Below are 13,968 nucleotides of genomic sequence, written 5' to 3'. Positions count from 1 at the left end.
GGCGCCCCTGTCAGAATCAACTAGCGCCCCACACTAGTTCAACTCAAGGGCGCCCCAAATCCAGGGACGCCCCACGTACTGAAACTAGGGCGCCCCAATGCACACTGAACTAGGGCGCCCCACGTACTGACGTCAACTAGGACGCCCCACGTACTGGTCAACTAGGCGCCCCAATGCATAGTCAACTAGGACCACGTACTGGTCAACCATAGCGCCCCATGTACTGGTCAACTAGAGACGCCCACTACTGGGTCAACCAGGACGCCCCACGTACTGGTCAACTAGAGAGGCGCCCCCACGTACTGTCAACTAGAGACGCCCCCACTGGTCGGTCACTAGGGACGCCCCACGCACAACTAGGACGCCCCACGCAATCCAACTAGGACGCCCCACGACCAACCAGGCCCCACTACTGGTCAACTAGGACGCCCACTACTGGTCAACCAGGGACGCCCCACGCACTGGTCAACTAGGACGCCCCACGTACTGGTCAACTAGACGCCCCACGTACGTCAACAGGATCCCACACTGGTCAACTAGGCCCCACGTACTGGTCAACCAGACGCCCCACTTACTGTCAACTAGAGACGCCCCACGGTCAACTAGGGACGCCCCACGTACTGGTCAACTAGGGACGCCCCACGTACTGGTCAACCAAGGACGCCCCACTGATACCGGTCAACTAGGACGCCCCACTTCAACTAGGACGCCCCACTACTGGAACCAGACGCCCCACTTACTGGTCAACCAGGACGCCCCCACGTACTGGTCAACTAGGACGTACTGGTCAACTAGGGACGCCCCACGTACTGGGTCAACTAGGACGCCCACGTACTGGTCCAACTAGAGCCCCACTTACTGGTCAACTAGGACGCCCACTTACTGGTCAACTAGGACGCCCCACTTACTGGTTGACTAGGACGCCCTACGTAACATAGAGACGCCCACTTACTGAGTCGACTAGGACGCCCCACTACTGTCACTAGGGACGCCCACTACTGGTTGACTAGGACGCCCCACGTACTGGTCAACTAGGACGCCCAAGCACTGGTCAACTAGGGACGCCCCACGTACTGGGTCAACCAGAGACGCCCCACGCATTGGTCAACTAGGAAGCTCCACATGGTCAACTAGGACGCCCCACGTACTGGTCAACTAGGACGCCCACTTACTCAGTCAACTAGGACCCCACTTACTGGGTCAACTAGGACGCCCCACGTACTGGCCGTAACTAGGACGCCCCACGTACTGGTCAACTAGGGTCGCCCCACTTACTGGCGACTAGACGCCCCACGTACCGGTCAACCAGCCCCACGTACTGGTCAACTAGAGACGCCCCACGTACTGGTCAACTAACGCCCCACGTACTGGTCAACTAGGACGCCCACGTACTGGCCAACTAGGGACGCCCCACGTACTGGTCAACAGGACGCCCACGCACGGTCAACCAGAGACGCCCCACGTACCGGTCAACCAGAGACGCCCCACGTACTGGTCAACTAGGACGCCCCACGTACTGGTCAACTAGGACGCCCCACGCACTGGTCAACTAGGGACGCCCCACGTACTGGTCAACTAGGGACGCCCCACGTACTGGTCAACTAGACGCCCACGCATCAATAGGACGCCCACGACTGGTCAACTAGAGACGCCCCACGTACTGGTCAACTAGGACGCCCCACTTACCAACTAGAGACGCCCACCACTGGCCTAATTAGGACCACCACTTTTCAACTCAGGGACCCCACTTAGGTCAACCAGGACGCCCCAATGCACCACCAGAGACGCCCACGCATTCGGTCAACAAAGACGCCCCACCACTACTGGTCAACCAGGGACGCCCCACGTACTGGTCAACTAGGGACGCCCCACGACCGGTCAACTAGGGACGCCCCACTCTACTGGCGACAGGACCACGGGTCAACCAGGACGCCCCAGACGCCCCAATGCACCAACTAGGACGCCCCACGCACAACCAGGACCCCACCTGGTCAACCAGGGACGCCCCACGTACTGGTCAACTAGGGACGCCCCACGACTGGTCAACTAGGACGCCCCACGTACTGGTCAACCAGGACGCCCCACGCCGGGTCAACCAGGACCAGTCAACCAGGACGCCCCCAATCACCGGTCAACTAGACGCCCACGCACTGGCCAACCAGGAGCCCCACGTACTGGTCAACTAGACGCCCCACGCACTGGTCAACCAGGGACGCCCCACGCAATATCAACTAGGGTCGCCCCACTTACTGGCAACACTGAATAGGGACGCCCCACTCATCGGTCAACCAGGACGCCCATGTACTGGTCAACCAGGACGCCCCACGTACCAATAACCAGGGCGCCCCAATGCACGGTCAACTAGGACGCCCCACGTACTGGTCAACTAGACGCCCCACGCAATGGTCAACCAGGATGCCCAATGTACCGGTCAACTAGGACGCCCCACTTACCGGTCAACCAGGCGCCCCACGTACTGGTCAACTAGGACGCCCCACCACGGGTCAACTAGGACGCCCCACTTACTGGTCAACCAGAGGCGCCCAACGCACTGGTCAACTAGGCGCCCAATGTACTGGTCAACTAGGGACGCCCCACGAACTGATGCCCAGGGTCGCCCCACGTACTGGCTAACCAGGACGCCCACTTACTGGTCAACTAGGGCCCCATTAAGTTAGACTAGACGCCCCACTTACTGGTCAACTAGGGCGCCCCACGCATTGGTCAACTAGAGACGCCCCACGTACTGGTCAACCAGGACGCCCTATACCGTCAGGTCAACTAGGGCCGCCCCACTACTGGTCAACTAGGACGCCCCACTTACTGGTCAACCAGGGCGCCCAACGTACAGGTCAACTAGGGACGCCCCACGTACTGGCCAACTAGGACGCCCCACGCATTGGTCAACTAGGGCGCCCCACTTACTGTCAACTAGACGCCCCACGTACCGGTCAACATAGAGACGCCCCACGTACTGGTCAACCAGAGACGCCCCACTTACTGGTCGACTAGGGACGCCCCACGTACTGGTGACCTTCAGGGACGCCCCACGTATTGGTCACAACCAGGGACGCCCCACGTACTGGTCAACTAGGACGCCCCACTTACTGGCTCAACTAGGGACGCCCCACGTACCTGGTCAACTAGGACGCCCACGTACTGGTCAACTAGGACGCCCCACCCACTGGCCGACTAATAGGACGCCCCACGTATCTGGTCAACTAGGGACGCCCCATGCATTGGTCAACTAGGACGCCCCATTCTGGTCAACTAGGGCGCCCCACGGTCAACTAGGACGCCCCACGTACTGGCCACCAGGGACGCCCCACGTACTGGTCAACTAGGGACGCCCCAATTAACTGGTCAACTAGGACGCCCCACGTACTGGTCAACTAGACGCCCCACATATCAACTAGGACGCCCCACGCAATTGGCCAACTAGGACGCCCCAATGTACTGGTCAACCAGAGACGCCCCACGTACGGTCAACCAGGACGCCCCACTTAATCGTCAACTAGGGACGCCCCACTCACTGGCTAACCAGGGCCCGCACGGCCAATCCAGGACGCCCCACGACTGGTCAACTAGGACGCCCCAATGCACTGGTCAACTAGGACCACGTACTGGTCAACCAGGGACGCCCCACTTACTGGGTCAACTAGGACGCCCCACGTACTGTCAACCAGGACGCCAAACCACGTACTGGTCAACTAGAGACGCCCCACTGTCGGTCAACCAGGACGCCCCACGTACTGGCCAACTAGGGACGCCCACGTACTGGCTAACCAGGACCCCAATGCACTGGTCAACTAGGACGCCCCAGTACCTGGTCAACCAGGGACGCCCCACGTACTGGTCAACTAGAGACCATCACCGGTCAACTAGGACGCCCCACTTACCGGGTCAACTAGGACGCCACCAGACGCCCCACGTACTGGTCAACCAGGGACGCCCCACTAATGGGTCAACTAGGACGCCCCACGTACCGGGTCAACTAGGACGCCCCAGTACTGTCAACTAGGGACGCCCCACTTACTGGCTGACTAGGACGCCCCACTTAATTGGTCAACTAGGGACGCCCACGTACTGGTCAACTAGGACCCCAATGACAGCCAACCAGGGACGCCCACGTACTGGTCAACAGACGCCCACCACGTGCCAACAACTAGGACGCCCCACGTACCGGTCAACTAGGGACGCCCACGTACTCGCAGTCAACTAGACGCCCCACGTACCGGTCAACCAGGGACGCCCCACCATTGGTTGACTAGGACGCCCCACTTACTGGGTCAACTAGGACGCCCCCACGTACTGGTCAACTAGGGACGCCCCACGTACTGGTCAACTAGGGCGCCCCACGTACCGTCAACTAGACGCCCCACCGGCCAACTAGGGTCGCCCCACTACTGGTTGACCAGGACGCCCCACTTACTGGTCAACTAGGGCGCCCACCGGTCAACCAGGACGCCCCACGCACTGGTCAACTAGCGCCCCACGTACTGGTCAACTAGGACGCCCAGCACTAACCAGGACGCCCCACGTACCAAGGTCAACCCGGGGACGCCCCACGTACCGGTCAACTAGGACGCCCCCACTACTGGTCAACTAGGGCGCCCCACGTACTGGTCAACTAGGGACGCCCCACTTACTGGCTGACTAGGGACGCCCCACTTCACTGGTCAACCAGGGCGCCCACAGTCAACCCAGGGCGCCCACGTACTGGTCAACTAGGGCGCCCCACGTACTGGTCAACCAGGACGCCCCACGTACTGAAACAACTAGGACGCCCCACGTACCGGTCAACCAGGGCGCCCCACTTACTGGTCAACTAGGGCGCCCCACTACTGGTCAACTAGGGCGCCCCACGTACTGGTCAACTAGGCGCCCCACGTACCAGTCAACCAGGACGACCCACGCATAACACAACCAGGGCGCCCACGCACGGTCAAATTAGGCCCCACCTCATCAACTAGGGCGCCCACGCACTCAACTAGGGCGCCCACGTATTGGTCAACTAGGGCGCCCCAATGCATCATCAACTAGGGCGCCCCACGACGGTCAACTAGGTACCCACGTACTGGTCAACCAGGGCGCCCCACTTACTGGTCAACTAGGCGCCCACGTACTGGTCAACCAGGACGCCCCACGTACTGGTCAACCAGGGCGCCCCACGTACTGGTCAACTAGGACGCCCACGACAGTCAACTAGGGCCCACCATTGGTCAACCAGGACGCCCCACGTACTGAGTCAACTAGGACGCCCCACGCACAAATCAACTAGGGACGCCCCACGTGCACTCAACTAGGACGCCCCACTTACTGGTCAACCAGGACGCCCCACACTTACCGGGCAGACCACGTACCGGTCAACTAGGACGCCCCACGCACTGAATAACTAGGGACGCCCCAATGCACCGGGTCAACTAGGCCCCCACACTGGTCAACTAGAGGGCTCAGTCCAGGACGTACTGGAAAGCCCCACCTCCCTGGTCAACTAGGAGACGCCCCACCAACTGGTCAACCAGACCCCACGCACTGGTCAACTAGGACGCCCCACGTACCTGGTCAACTAGACGCCCCACTTACTGCTGACTAGGGACGCCCCACTTACTGGTCAACTAGAGACGCCCCACGCACAACTAGGACGCCCCACTTACTGGTCAACTAGACGCCCCATTTACTGGTCAACTAGGACGCCGCACCGTCAACCAGGCCACCGGTCACTAGTCGCCCCACCACCGGTCGACTAGGACGCCCCACGTAGTCAACCAGACGCCCCACTTACCGGGTCAACTAGGGCCCCACTTACTGGTCAACTAGGCCCCACTACTGGTCAGACGCCCCAACGTACTGGTCAACTAGGACGCCCCACTGGCCAACTAGGACGCCCCACGTACTGGTCAATCAGGACGCCCCACGTACCAGACCCGACCGGTCAACTAGGTCGCCAATCATTGGCCAACTAGGACGCCCCACTACTGGCCAACCAGGACCCCCCACGACTGGTCAACCAGGACGCCCCACACAGAGACGCCCCACGTACCGGTCAACCAGAGACGCCCCACGCACTGGTCAACTAGACGCCCCACGTACTGGTCAACTAGGACGCCCCACGTACTGGTCAACTTGAGACGCCCCACGTACCGGTCAACTAGGGACGCCCCACGTACTGGTCAACCAGGGTCGCCCCACTCTACTGCTGACTAGAACGCCCCACTTACTGGCCACTAGGGACGCCCCACGATACCGTCAACTAGGACGCCCCACGTACTGGTCAACTAGACGCCCACCTCACTGTCAACTAGACGCCCCACGTACTGGTCAACTAGGACGCCCCACGTACTGGTCAACTAGGGACGCCCCAACTTACTGGCTGACTAGGACGCCCCACTTACTGGCCAACTAGGACGCCCACGTACCGGGTCAACCAGGACGCCCCAATGTACTGGTCAACCAGGACGCCCCACTTACTGGTCAACTAGGACGCCCCACTTACTGGTCAACTAGGGACGCCCCACGTACCGTCAACCAGACGCCCCAGTACTGGTCAACTAGGACGCCCACGTACCGGTCAACCAGGGACGCCCCACGTACCGGTCAACTAGGACGCCCCACGTACCGGTCAACTAGGGCCCAACCTACTGGCTGACTAGGAGCCCCACTCACTGGTCAACTAGGACGCCCCACGTACTGGTCAACTAGGGACGCCCCACGCACTGGTCAACAGAGACGCCCCACGTACCGGTCAACTAGAGACGCCCTTACTGACACAACTAGGACGCCCACTGGTCAACTAGGACGCCCCACGTACTGGGTCAACTAGAGACGCCCCACGCAACTGGTCAACTAGGACGCCCCACGTACTGGTCAACTAGGTCGCCCCACTTACTGCTGACTAGGACGCCCACTTACTGGTCAACTAGGACGCCCCACGTACCGGGTCAACTAGGACGCCCCACGTACCGGTCAACTAGGACGCCCCACGTACTGGTCAACTAGGACGCCCCACGTACTATCAACTAGGGACGCCCCACGTACCGGTCAACTAGGGACGCCCCACGTACTGGTCAACTAGGGACGCCCACTACCGGTCAACTAGACACCGGCCACAACTAGGACGCCCACTTACTGGTCGACTAGGACGCCCCACTTACTGGTCAACTAGACGCCCACGTACTGGTCAACCAGGGACGCCCCACGTACTGGTCAACCAGCGCCCACGTATTGAAAACTAGGGCGCCCCACGTACTGGTCAACCAGGGCGCCCCACGTACAGGTCAACCAGGGCGCCCCACCTGGGTCAACTAGGACGCCCCACTTACTGGTCAACCAGGGCGCCCCACGTACTGGTCAACTAGGCGCCCCACGTATTGAAGCCCACCATGGGTCAACCGCATTGTCAACTAGGACGCCCCAACGTACCAACAACCAGACCCCACGTACTGGTCAACTAGGCCCACCCCACGCCGGTCAACTAGGGCGCCCACGTACTGGTCAACTAGGACGCCCCACGTACCGGGTCAACCAGGGCGCCCCACGTATTGGTCAACTAGGGCGCCCAATGTCAACTAGGGCGCCCCACGACGGTCAACTAGGCGCCCCACGTACTGGCCAACTGTCGAGTCAACCAGACGCCCCACGCTGGTCAACTAGGGACGCCCCACGTACCGGTCGACTAGGACGCCCCACGTACTGGTCAACCAGGGCGCCCCACGTACTGGTCAACCAGGGCGCCCCACTACTGGTCAACTAGAACGCCCCACAGACTGTCAACTAGGGACGCCCCACATACTGATAACTAGGACGCCCCACGTACTGGTCAACTAGGGCGCCCACTTACAGGTCGACGAGGGACGCCCCACGTACTGGTCAACTAGACGCCCCACGGAATAACTAGGGCTCCCACGTACACAACTAGGACGCCCCACGTACTGTCAACCAGGAGCGCCCCACGTACCGGGTCAACCAGAGACGCCCCACGTACTGGTCAACTAGGGACGCCCCACCGAACACCAGAGACGCCCCACGTACTGAATAACCCAGGTCATCAGAGACGCCCCACGACTGGTCAACCAGGGACGCCCCACGCACTGGTCAACCAGGACGCCCCACGTACCAACAACCAGAGACGCCCCACGTACTGGTCAACTAGGACGCCCCACTTACTGGTCAACCAAGGACGCCCCACTTACTGGTCAACTAGGACGCCCCACGTACTGGTCAACCAGGGACGCCCCACGCAACAGACCAGACGCCCCACTACTGGTCAACTAGGACTTACTGATAACTAGGACGCCCCACTTACTGGTCAACTAGACGCCCACGCACTGGTCAACTAGACGCCCCACTTACTGGTCAACTAGGGACGCCCCACGTACTGGTCAACTAGGGACGCCCCACTTACTGGTCAACTAGGACGCCCCACGTAACACACTCCAGGGACGCCCCACGTACTGGTCAACTAGGTTCCGACTTACTGGCTGACTAGGACGCCCCACTTACTGGTCAACCAGAGACGCCCCACGCACTGGTCAACTAGACGCCCCACTTACCGGGTCAACTAGACGCCCCACTACTGGTCAACTAGGACGCCCACGTACTGGTCAACTAGGACGCCCCACGCACTGGTCAACTAGGACGCCCACTTACTGGTCGACCAGGGACGCCCCACGCACTGGTCAACCAGGACGCCCCACGTACTGGTCAACCAGAGACGCCCCCACTGCACAACTAGGGCGCCCCACGTACTGGTCAACCAGAGACGCCCACGTACTGAGTCAACTAGGGACGCCCCACGTACTGGTCAACCTAGGGACGCCCCACGTACCGGGTCAACTAGAGACGCCCCACGTACGGGAGAATCCACAAACAGGACGCCCCACGTACCGGTCAACTAGGACGCCCCACGTACTGGTCAACTAGAGACGCCCCACGACCGGGTCAACTAGGCCCCACCTCACTGGTCAACCAGGGACGCCCCACTTACTGGCTGACCAGGACGCCCCACCACTGGTCAACTAGGACGCCCCACGTACTGGTCAACCAGGGACGCCCCCACGTACCACGACAACTAGGGACGCCCCAATACCGGTCAACTAGGACGCACCGGTCACCAGAGACCCCCACTGGTCAACTAGGGACGCCCCACTTACTGGTCAACTAGGACGCCCCACTTACTGGTTGACAACTAGGGACGCCCCACGTACTGGTCAACCAGAGACGCCCCACTACTGGTCGATCGAGACGCCCCACTTACTGGTCAACCAGGGACGCCCCACTTACCGGTTAACTAGGACGCCCCATACCGGTCAACCAGGACGCCCCACGTACTGGTCAACTAGGACGCCCCACTTACTGGTCAACCAGAGACGCCCCACGTACTATCAACTAGGGCGCCCCACTAATGTCAACTAGGACGCCCCACGCACCGGTCAAATAGGAGACCCCCACGCATGGGTCAACCAGGGACGCCCCACTATACTGGTCAACTAGGGACGCCCCACTACTGTCAACTAGGGACGCCCCACGTACTGGTCAACCAGGGACGCCCCACGGTCAACTAGGGACGCCCCACGTACCGGGTCAACTAGGGAGCCCCACGTACCTGGTCAACTAGGACGCCCCACGTACTGGTCAACTAGGGACGCCCCACCTACTGGCTAACTAGGACGCCCCACACTGGTCAACCAGGGACGCCCCACGTACTGGTCAACTAGAGACGCCCCACGTACTGGTCAACTAGGGCGCCCCAATCACCGGGTCAACCAGGGACCCCCACGTACTGGTCAACTAGGACGCCCACGTACCGGTCAACTAGGACACCGGTCAACCAACCACGTACTGGTCAACCAGAGACGCCCCACGTACTGGTCAACTAGGGACGCCCACGTACTGGTCAACTAGGACGCCCCACGTACCGGTCAACCAGGGACGCCCCACGTACTGGTCAACCAGGACGCCCCACGTACTGGTCAACTAGGGTCGCCCCACTTACTGGTTGACTAGGACGCCCCCACCACTAACTAGGGACGCCCCACGTACTGGCTCAACTAGAGACGCCCCACGTACCGGTCAACTAGGGACGCCCCACGTACTGGTCAACCAGAGACGCCCCAATTTACTGGTCAACTAGGACGCCCCACTTACTGGTCAACTAGAGACGCCCCACTTACTGGCTGACTAGGACGCCCCACGTACCTGGTCAACCAGAGACGCCCCAATTTCACTGGTCAACCAGGACGCCCACTTACGGTCGACTAGGACGCCCCACCTACTGGTCAACTAGGACGCCCACGCACTGGTCAACAACCAGGGACGCCCCACGCACTGGTCAACACAGGGACGCCCCACGTACTGGTCAACCAGAGACGCCCACGTACCGAACTAGGGCCCCACTACCGGGTCAACTAGGACGCCCCACGTACTGGTCAACCAGAGACGCCCCATGCACTGGTCAACTAGAGACGCCCCACTTACTGGTCAACTAGGACGCCCCACGCACTGGTCAACTAGGGACGCCCCACGTACTGGTCAACTAGGGACGCCCCACTTACCGGGCTACTAGGGCCCCACCTCACTGGTCAACATAGGACGCCCCACGTACTGGGTCAACCAGGGACGCCCCACGTACTGTCAACTAGGACGCCCCACGTACTGGTCAACTAGGACGCCCCACGGTCAACCAGACCCCACGTACTGATCAACCTGGGACGCCCCACGTACCGGTCAACCAGGACGCCCCACGTACTGGTCAACTAGGACGCCCCACTTCATTGCTAACTAGGACGCCCCACTTACCGGGTCAACTAGGACGCCCCACGTACTAATAACTAGGACGCCCCACGTACTGGTCAACCAGGACGCCCCACGTACTGGTCAACTAGGACGCCCACGCATCAATGTCAACAGGGACGCCCCACTTACTGGTCAACCAGGGACGCCCCAATTTACTGTCAACTAGGCGCCCACGTACTGGTCAACTAGGGCGCCCCACGTACTGGTACAACTAGGGCGCCCCACGTACCGGTCAACTAGGACGCCCCAATGCACCAACCAGACGCCCCACGTACCGGTCAACCAGGGACGCCCCACCACCGGTCAACTAGGGACGCCCCACGTACTGGTCAACTAGGGCGCCCACGTACTGGTCAACTAGGGACGCCCATACTGGTTAACTAGACGCCCCACGTACTGGTCAACTAGGCGCCCACGTACCGGGTCAACTAGGCGCCCACGTACTGTCAACTAGGGCGCCCCACGTACTGGTCAACTAGGGACGCCCCACTTACTGAAACTAAGGACACCATTGGTCAACTAGGGACGCCCCACTTACTGGCTGACTAGGACGCCCCACTTATGAACAACTAGGCCCAATACTGGTCAACTAGGACGCCCCACGTACTGATCAACTAGCGCCCCACGTACCGGTCAACTAGTCGCCCCACTACTGCTGACCAGGACGCCCCACTTACTGGTCAACTAGGACGCCCCACGTACCGGTCAACTAGGGCGCCCCACGCACTGGAACTAGCCCCTCACCAACAACTAGGCGCCCCACCTCACGTCAACCAGGGCGCCCAATGCATTGTCAACCAGGCCCCACGCATTGGTCAACCAGCCCCAATGTACCGGTCAATAGGGCGCCCCACGCTGGTCAACCAGGGCGCCCACGTACTGGTCAACCAGGGCGCCCCACTTACCGGTCAACTAGGGCGCCCCACGTACCGGTCAACCAGGACGCCCCACGTACTGGTCAACCAGGGCGCCCCACGTATTGGTCAACCAGGGCGCCCAATGACAACCAGCGCCTAATGACACAACTAGCGCCCCACGTACCAACCAGGACGCCCCACGCAGATCAACCAGGGACGCCCCACGTATTGGTCAACCAGGGCGCCCAGGGGCGCCCCAATACTGGTCAACCAGCGCCCCACGTACTGGTCAACTAGGGCGCCCCACTCTACAGGTCAACCAGGACGCCCCACAGACCGGGTCAACTAGGACGCCCCACAGACTGAAACAACCAGGGCGCCCCACGTACTGGTCAACTAGGGCCCCACTCATAGGTCGACTAGAACGCCCCAGACTGGTCAACTAGGACGCCCCACGTACCGTCCAGGGCGCCCCACGTATTGGTCAACCAGACGCCCCACGTACCGGTCAACTAGGGGCGCCCACGTACTGGTCAACCAGAGACGCCCCACGTACTGGTCAACTAGGACGCCCCACGACTGGTCAACCAGAGACGCCCCACGACCGGGTCAACCAGGGCGCCCCACGTACTGGTCAACTAGAGACGCCCCACGTACTGGTCAACTAGGACGCCCCACGTACTGGTCAACTAGAGACGCCCCACGTACTGGTCAACTAGAGACGCCCCACGACAACTGGCGGACGCCCCACTTACTGGTCAACTAGGACGCCCCACTCATTGAGGACTAGGACGCCCACGTACTGGTCAACCAGGACGCCCCACCTTACTGGTCAACTAGGACGCCCCACGTACTGGTCAAACAAGGACGCCCCACTTACTGGTCAACTAGACGCCCCAATGTACTACCAACCAGGACGCCCCACTACTGGTCAACCACAGGGACGCCCCACGTACTGGTCAACTAGGGACCCCACGTACTGGTCAACTAGGGTCGCCCCACTTACTGCACTAGGACGCCCCACTTACTGGTCAACTAGAGACGCCCCACGTACTGGCCAACTAGACGCCCCACTTATTGACAACTAGGGACGCCCCACGTATTGTCAACTAGGACGCCCCACGTACGGTCAACTAGGGCGCCCCACGTACTGTCAACTAGAGACGCCCCACGTACTGGTCAACCAGGGACGCCCCACGTACTGGTCAACCAGAGACGCCCCACGTACTGGTCAACTAGGCCGCCCCACGTACTGGTCAACCAGAGACGCCCCACGTACGGTCAACTAGGCGCCCCACGTACCGGGTCAATAGGACGCCCCACGTACCAACTAGGACGCCCCACTACGGTCAACTAGAGACGCCCCACGACTGGTCAACTAGAGACGCCCCACGACTGGTCAACCAAGGACGCCCCACTTACTGGTCAACTAGGGACGCCCCACGTACTGGTCAACTAGGACGCCCCACGTACTGGTCAACTGAGACGCCCCACGTACTGGGTCAACTAGGACGCCCCACGTACTGGTCAACTAGGACGCCCCACTTACTGGTCAACTAGGACGCCCCACGTACTGAACAACAGAGACGCCCACTTACTGGTCAACTAGGACGCCCCACGTACTGAATCAACTAGGGCGCCCCACTTACTGGTCAACTAGGACGCCCCAATGTACCGACAACTAGGACGCCCCACGTACTGGTCAACTAGGACGCCCCACGTACTGGTCAACTAGGACGCCCCACGTACCGGTCAACTAGGGTCGCCCCACTTACCGGGCTGACTAGGACGCCCCACTTACTGGTCAACCAGACGCCCCACGTATTGGTCAACTAGACGCCCCACTTACTGGTCAACCAGGCCGCCCCACTTACTGCTGACTAGGACGCCCCACTTACTGTCAACTAGCGCCCCACGTACTGGTCAACTAGGACGCCCCTAACAACCAGACGCCCCACGTACCAGTCAACTAGACGCCCCACGTACTGACAACTAGGACCCAATGCACTGGTCAACCAGGACGCCCCACTTACTGGTCAACCAGACCAGCCCACCGGCCAACCAGGACGCCCCACCTCTACGGTCAACTAGGGCCCCACGCACCGGGTCAACTAGGGCGCCCCATCAACTAGGGCCCACCTATTGGTCAACTAGGGCCCACGCACAACCAGCGCCCCACGTACCGGTCAACTAGGGCGCCCACGTACTGGAACAACCAGACGCCCCACGCTGGTCAACTAGGCCCCATGTATTGGTCAACTAGGCGCCCACGCATTGGTCAACCAGGGCCCACGTATTGGTCAACTAGGGCGCCCCA

General features: G+C 61.0%; 1 protein-coding gene across 1 annotated transcript; it reads left to right on the top strand.

Moving 5' to 3' along the window:
• The first annotated feature begins 218 nt into the window (after window positions 1–218).
• LOC121875591 (translation initiation factor IF-2-like) lies at window positions 219–8,291 on the top strand. The gene is made up of 4 exons (XM_042380174.1): window positions 219–327; window positions 1,380–1,488; window positions 7,408–7,644; window positions 7,943–8,291. Exons 1-4 carry the CDS (start codon window positions 219–221, stop codon window positions 8,289–8,291), a joined length of 804 nt encoding a protein of 267 aa, XP_042236108.1.
• Window positions 8,292–13,968: the final 5,677 nt, after the last annotated feature.

The sequence above is a fragment of the Homarus americanus genome, unplaced genomic scaffold, assembly GCF_018991925.1.
Source record: "Homarus americanus isolate GMGI-L3 unplaced genomic scaffold, GMGI_Hamer_2.0 scaffold57722, whole genome shotgun sequence".
NCBI lineage: Eukaryota > Metazoa > Arthropoda > Malacostraca > Decapoda > Nephropidae > Homarus > Homarus americanus.
Note: the sequence above shows the minus strand (reverse complement) of the source record. Positions and strands in the feature narration are given on the sequence as shown.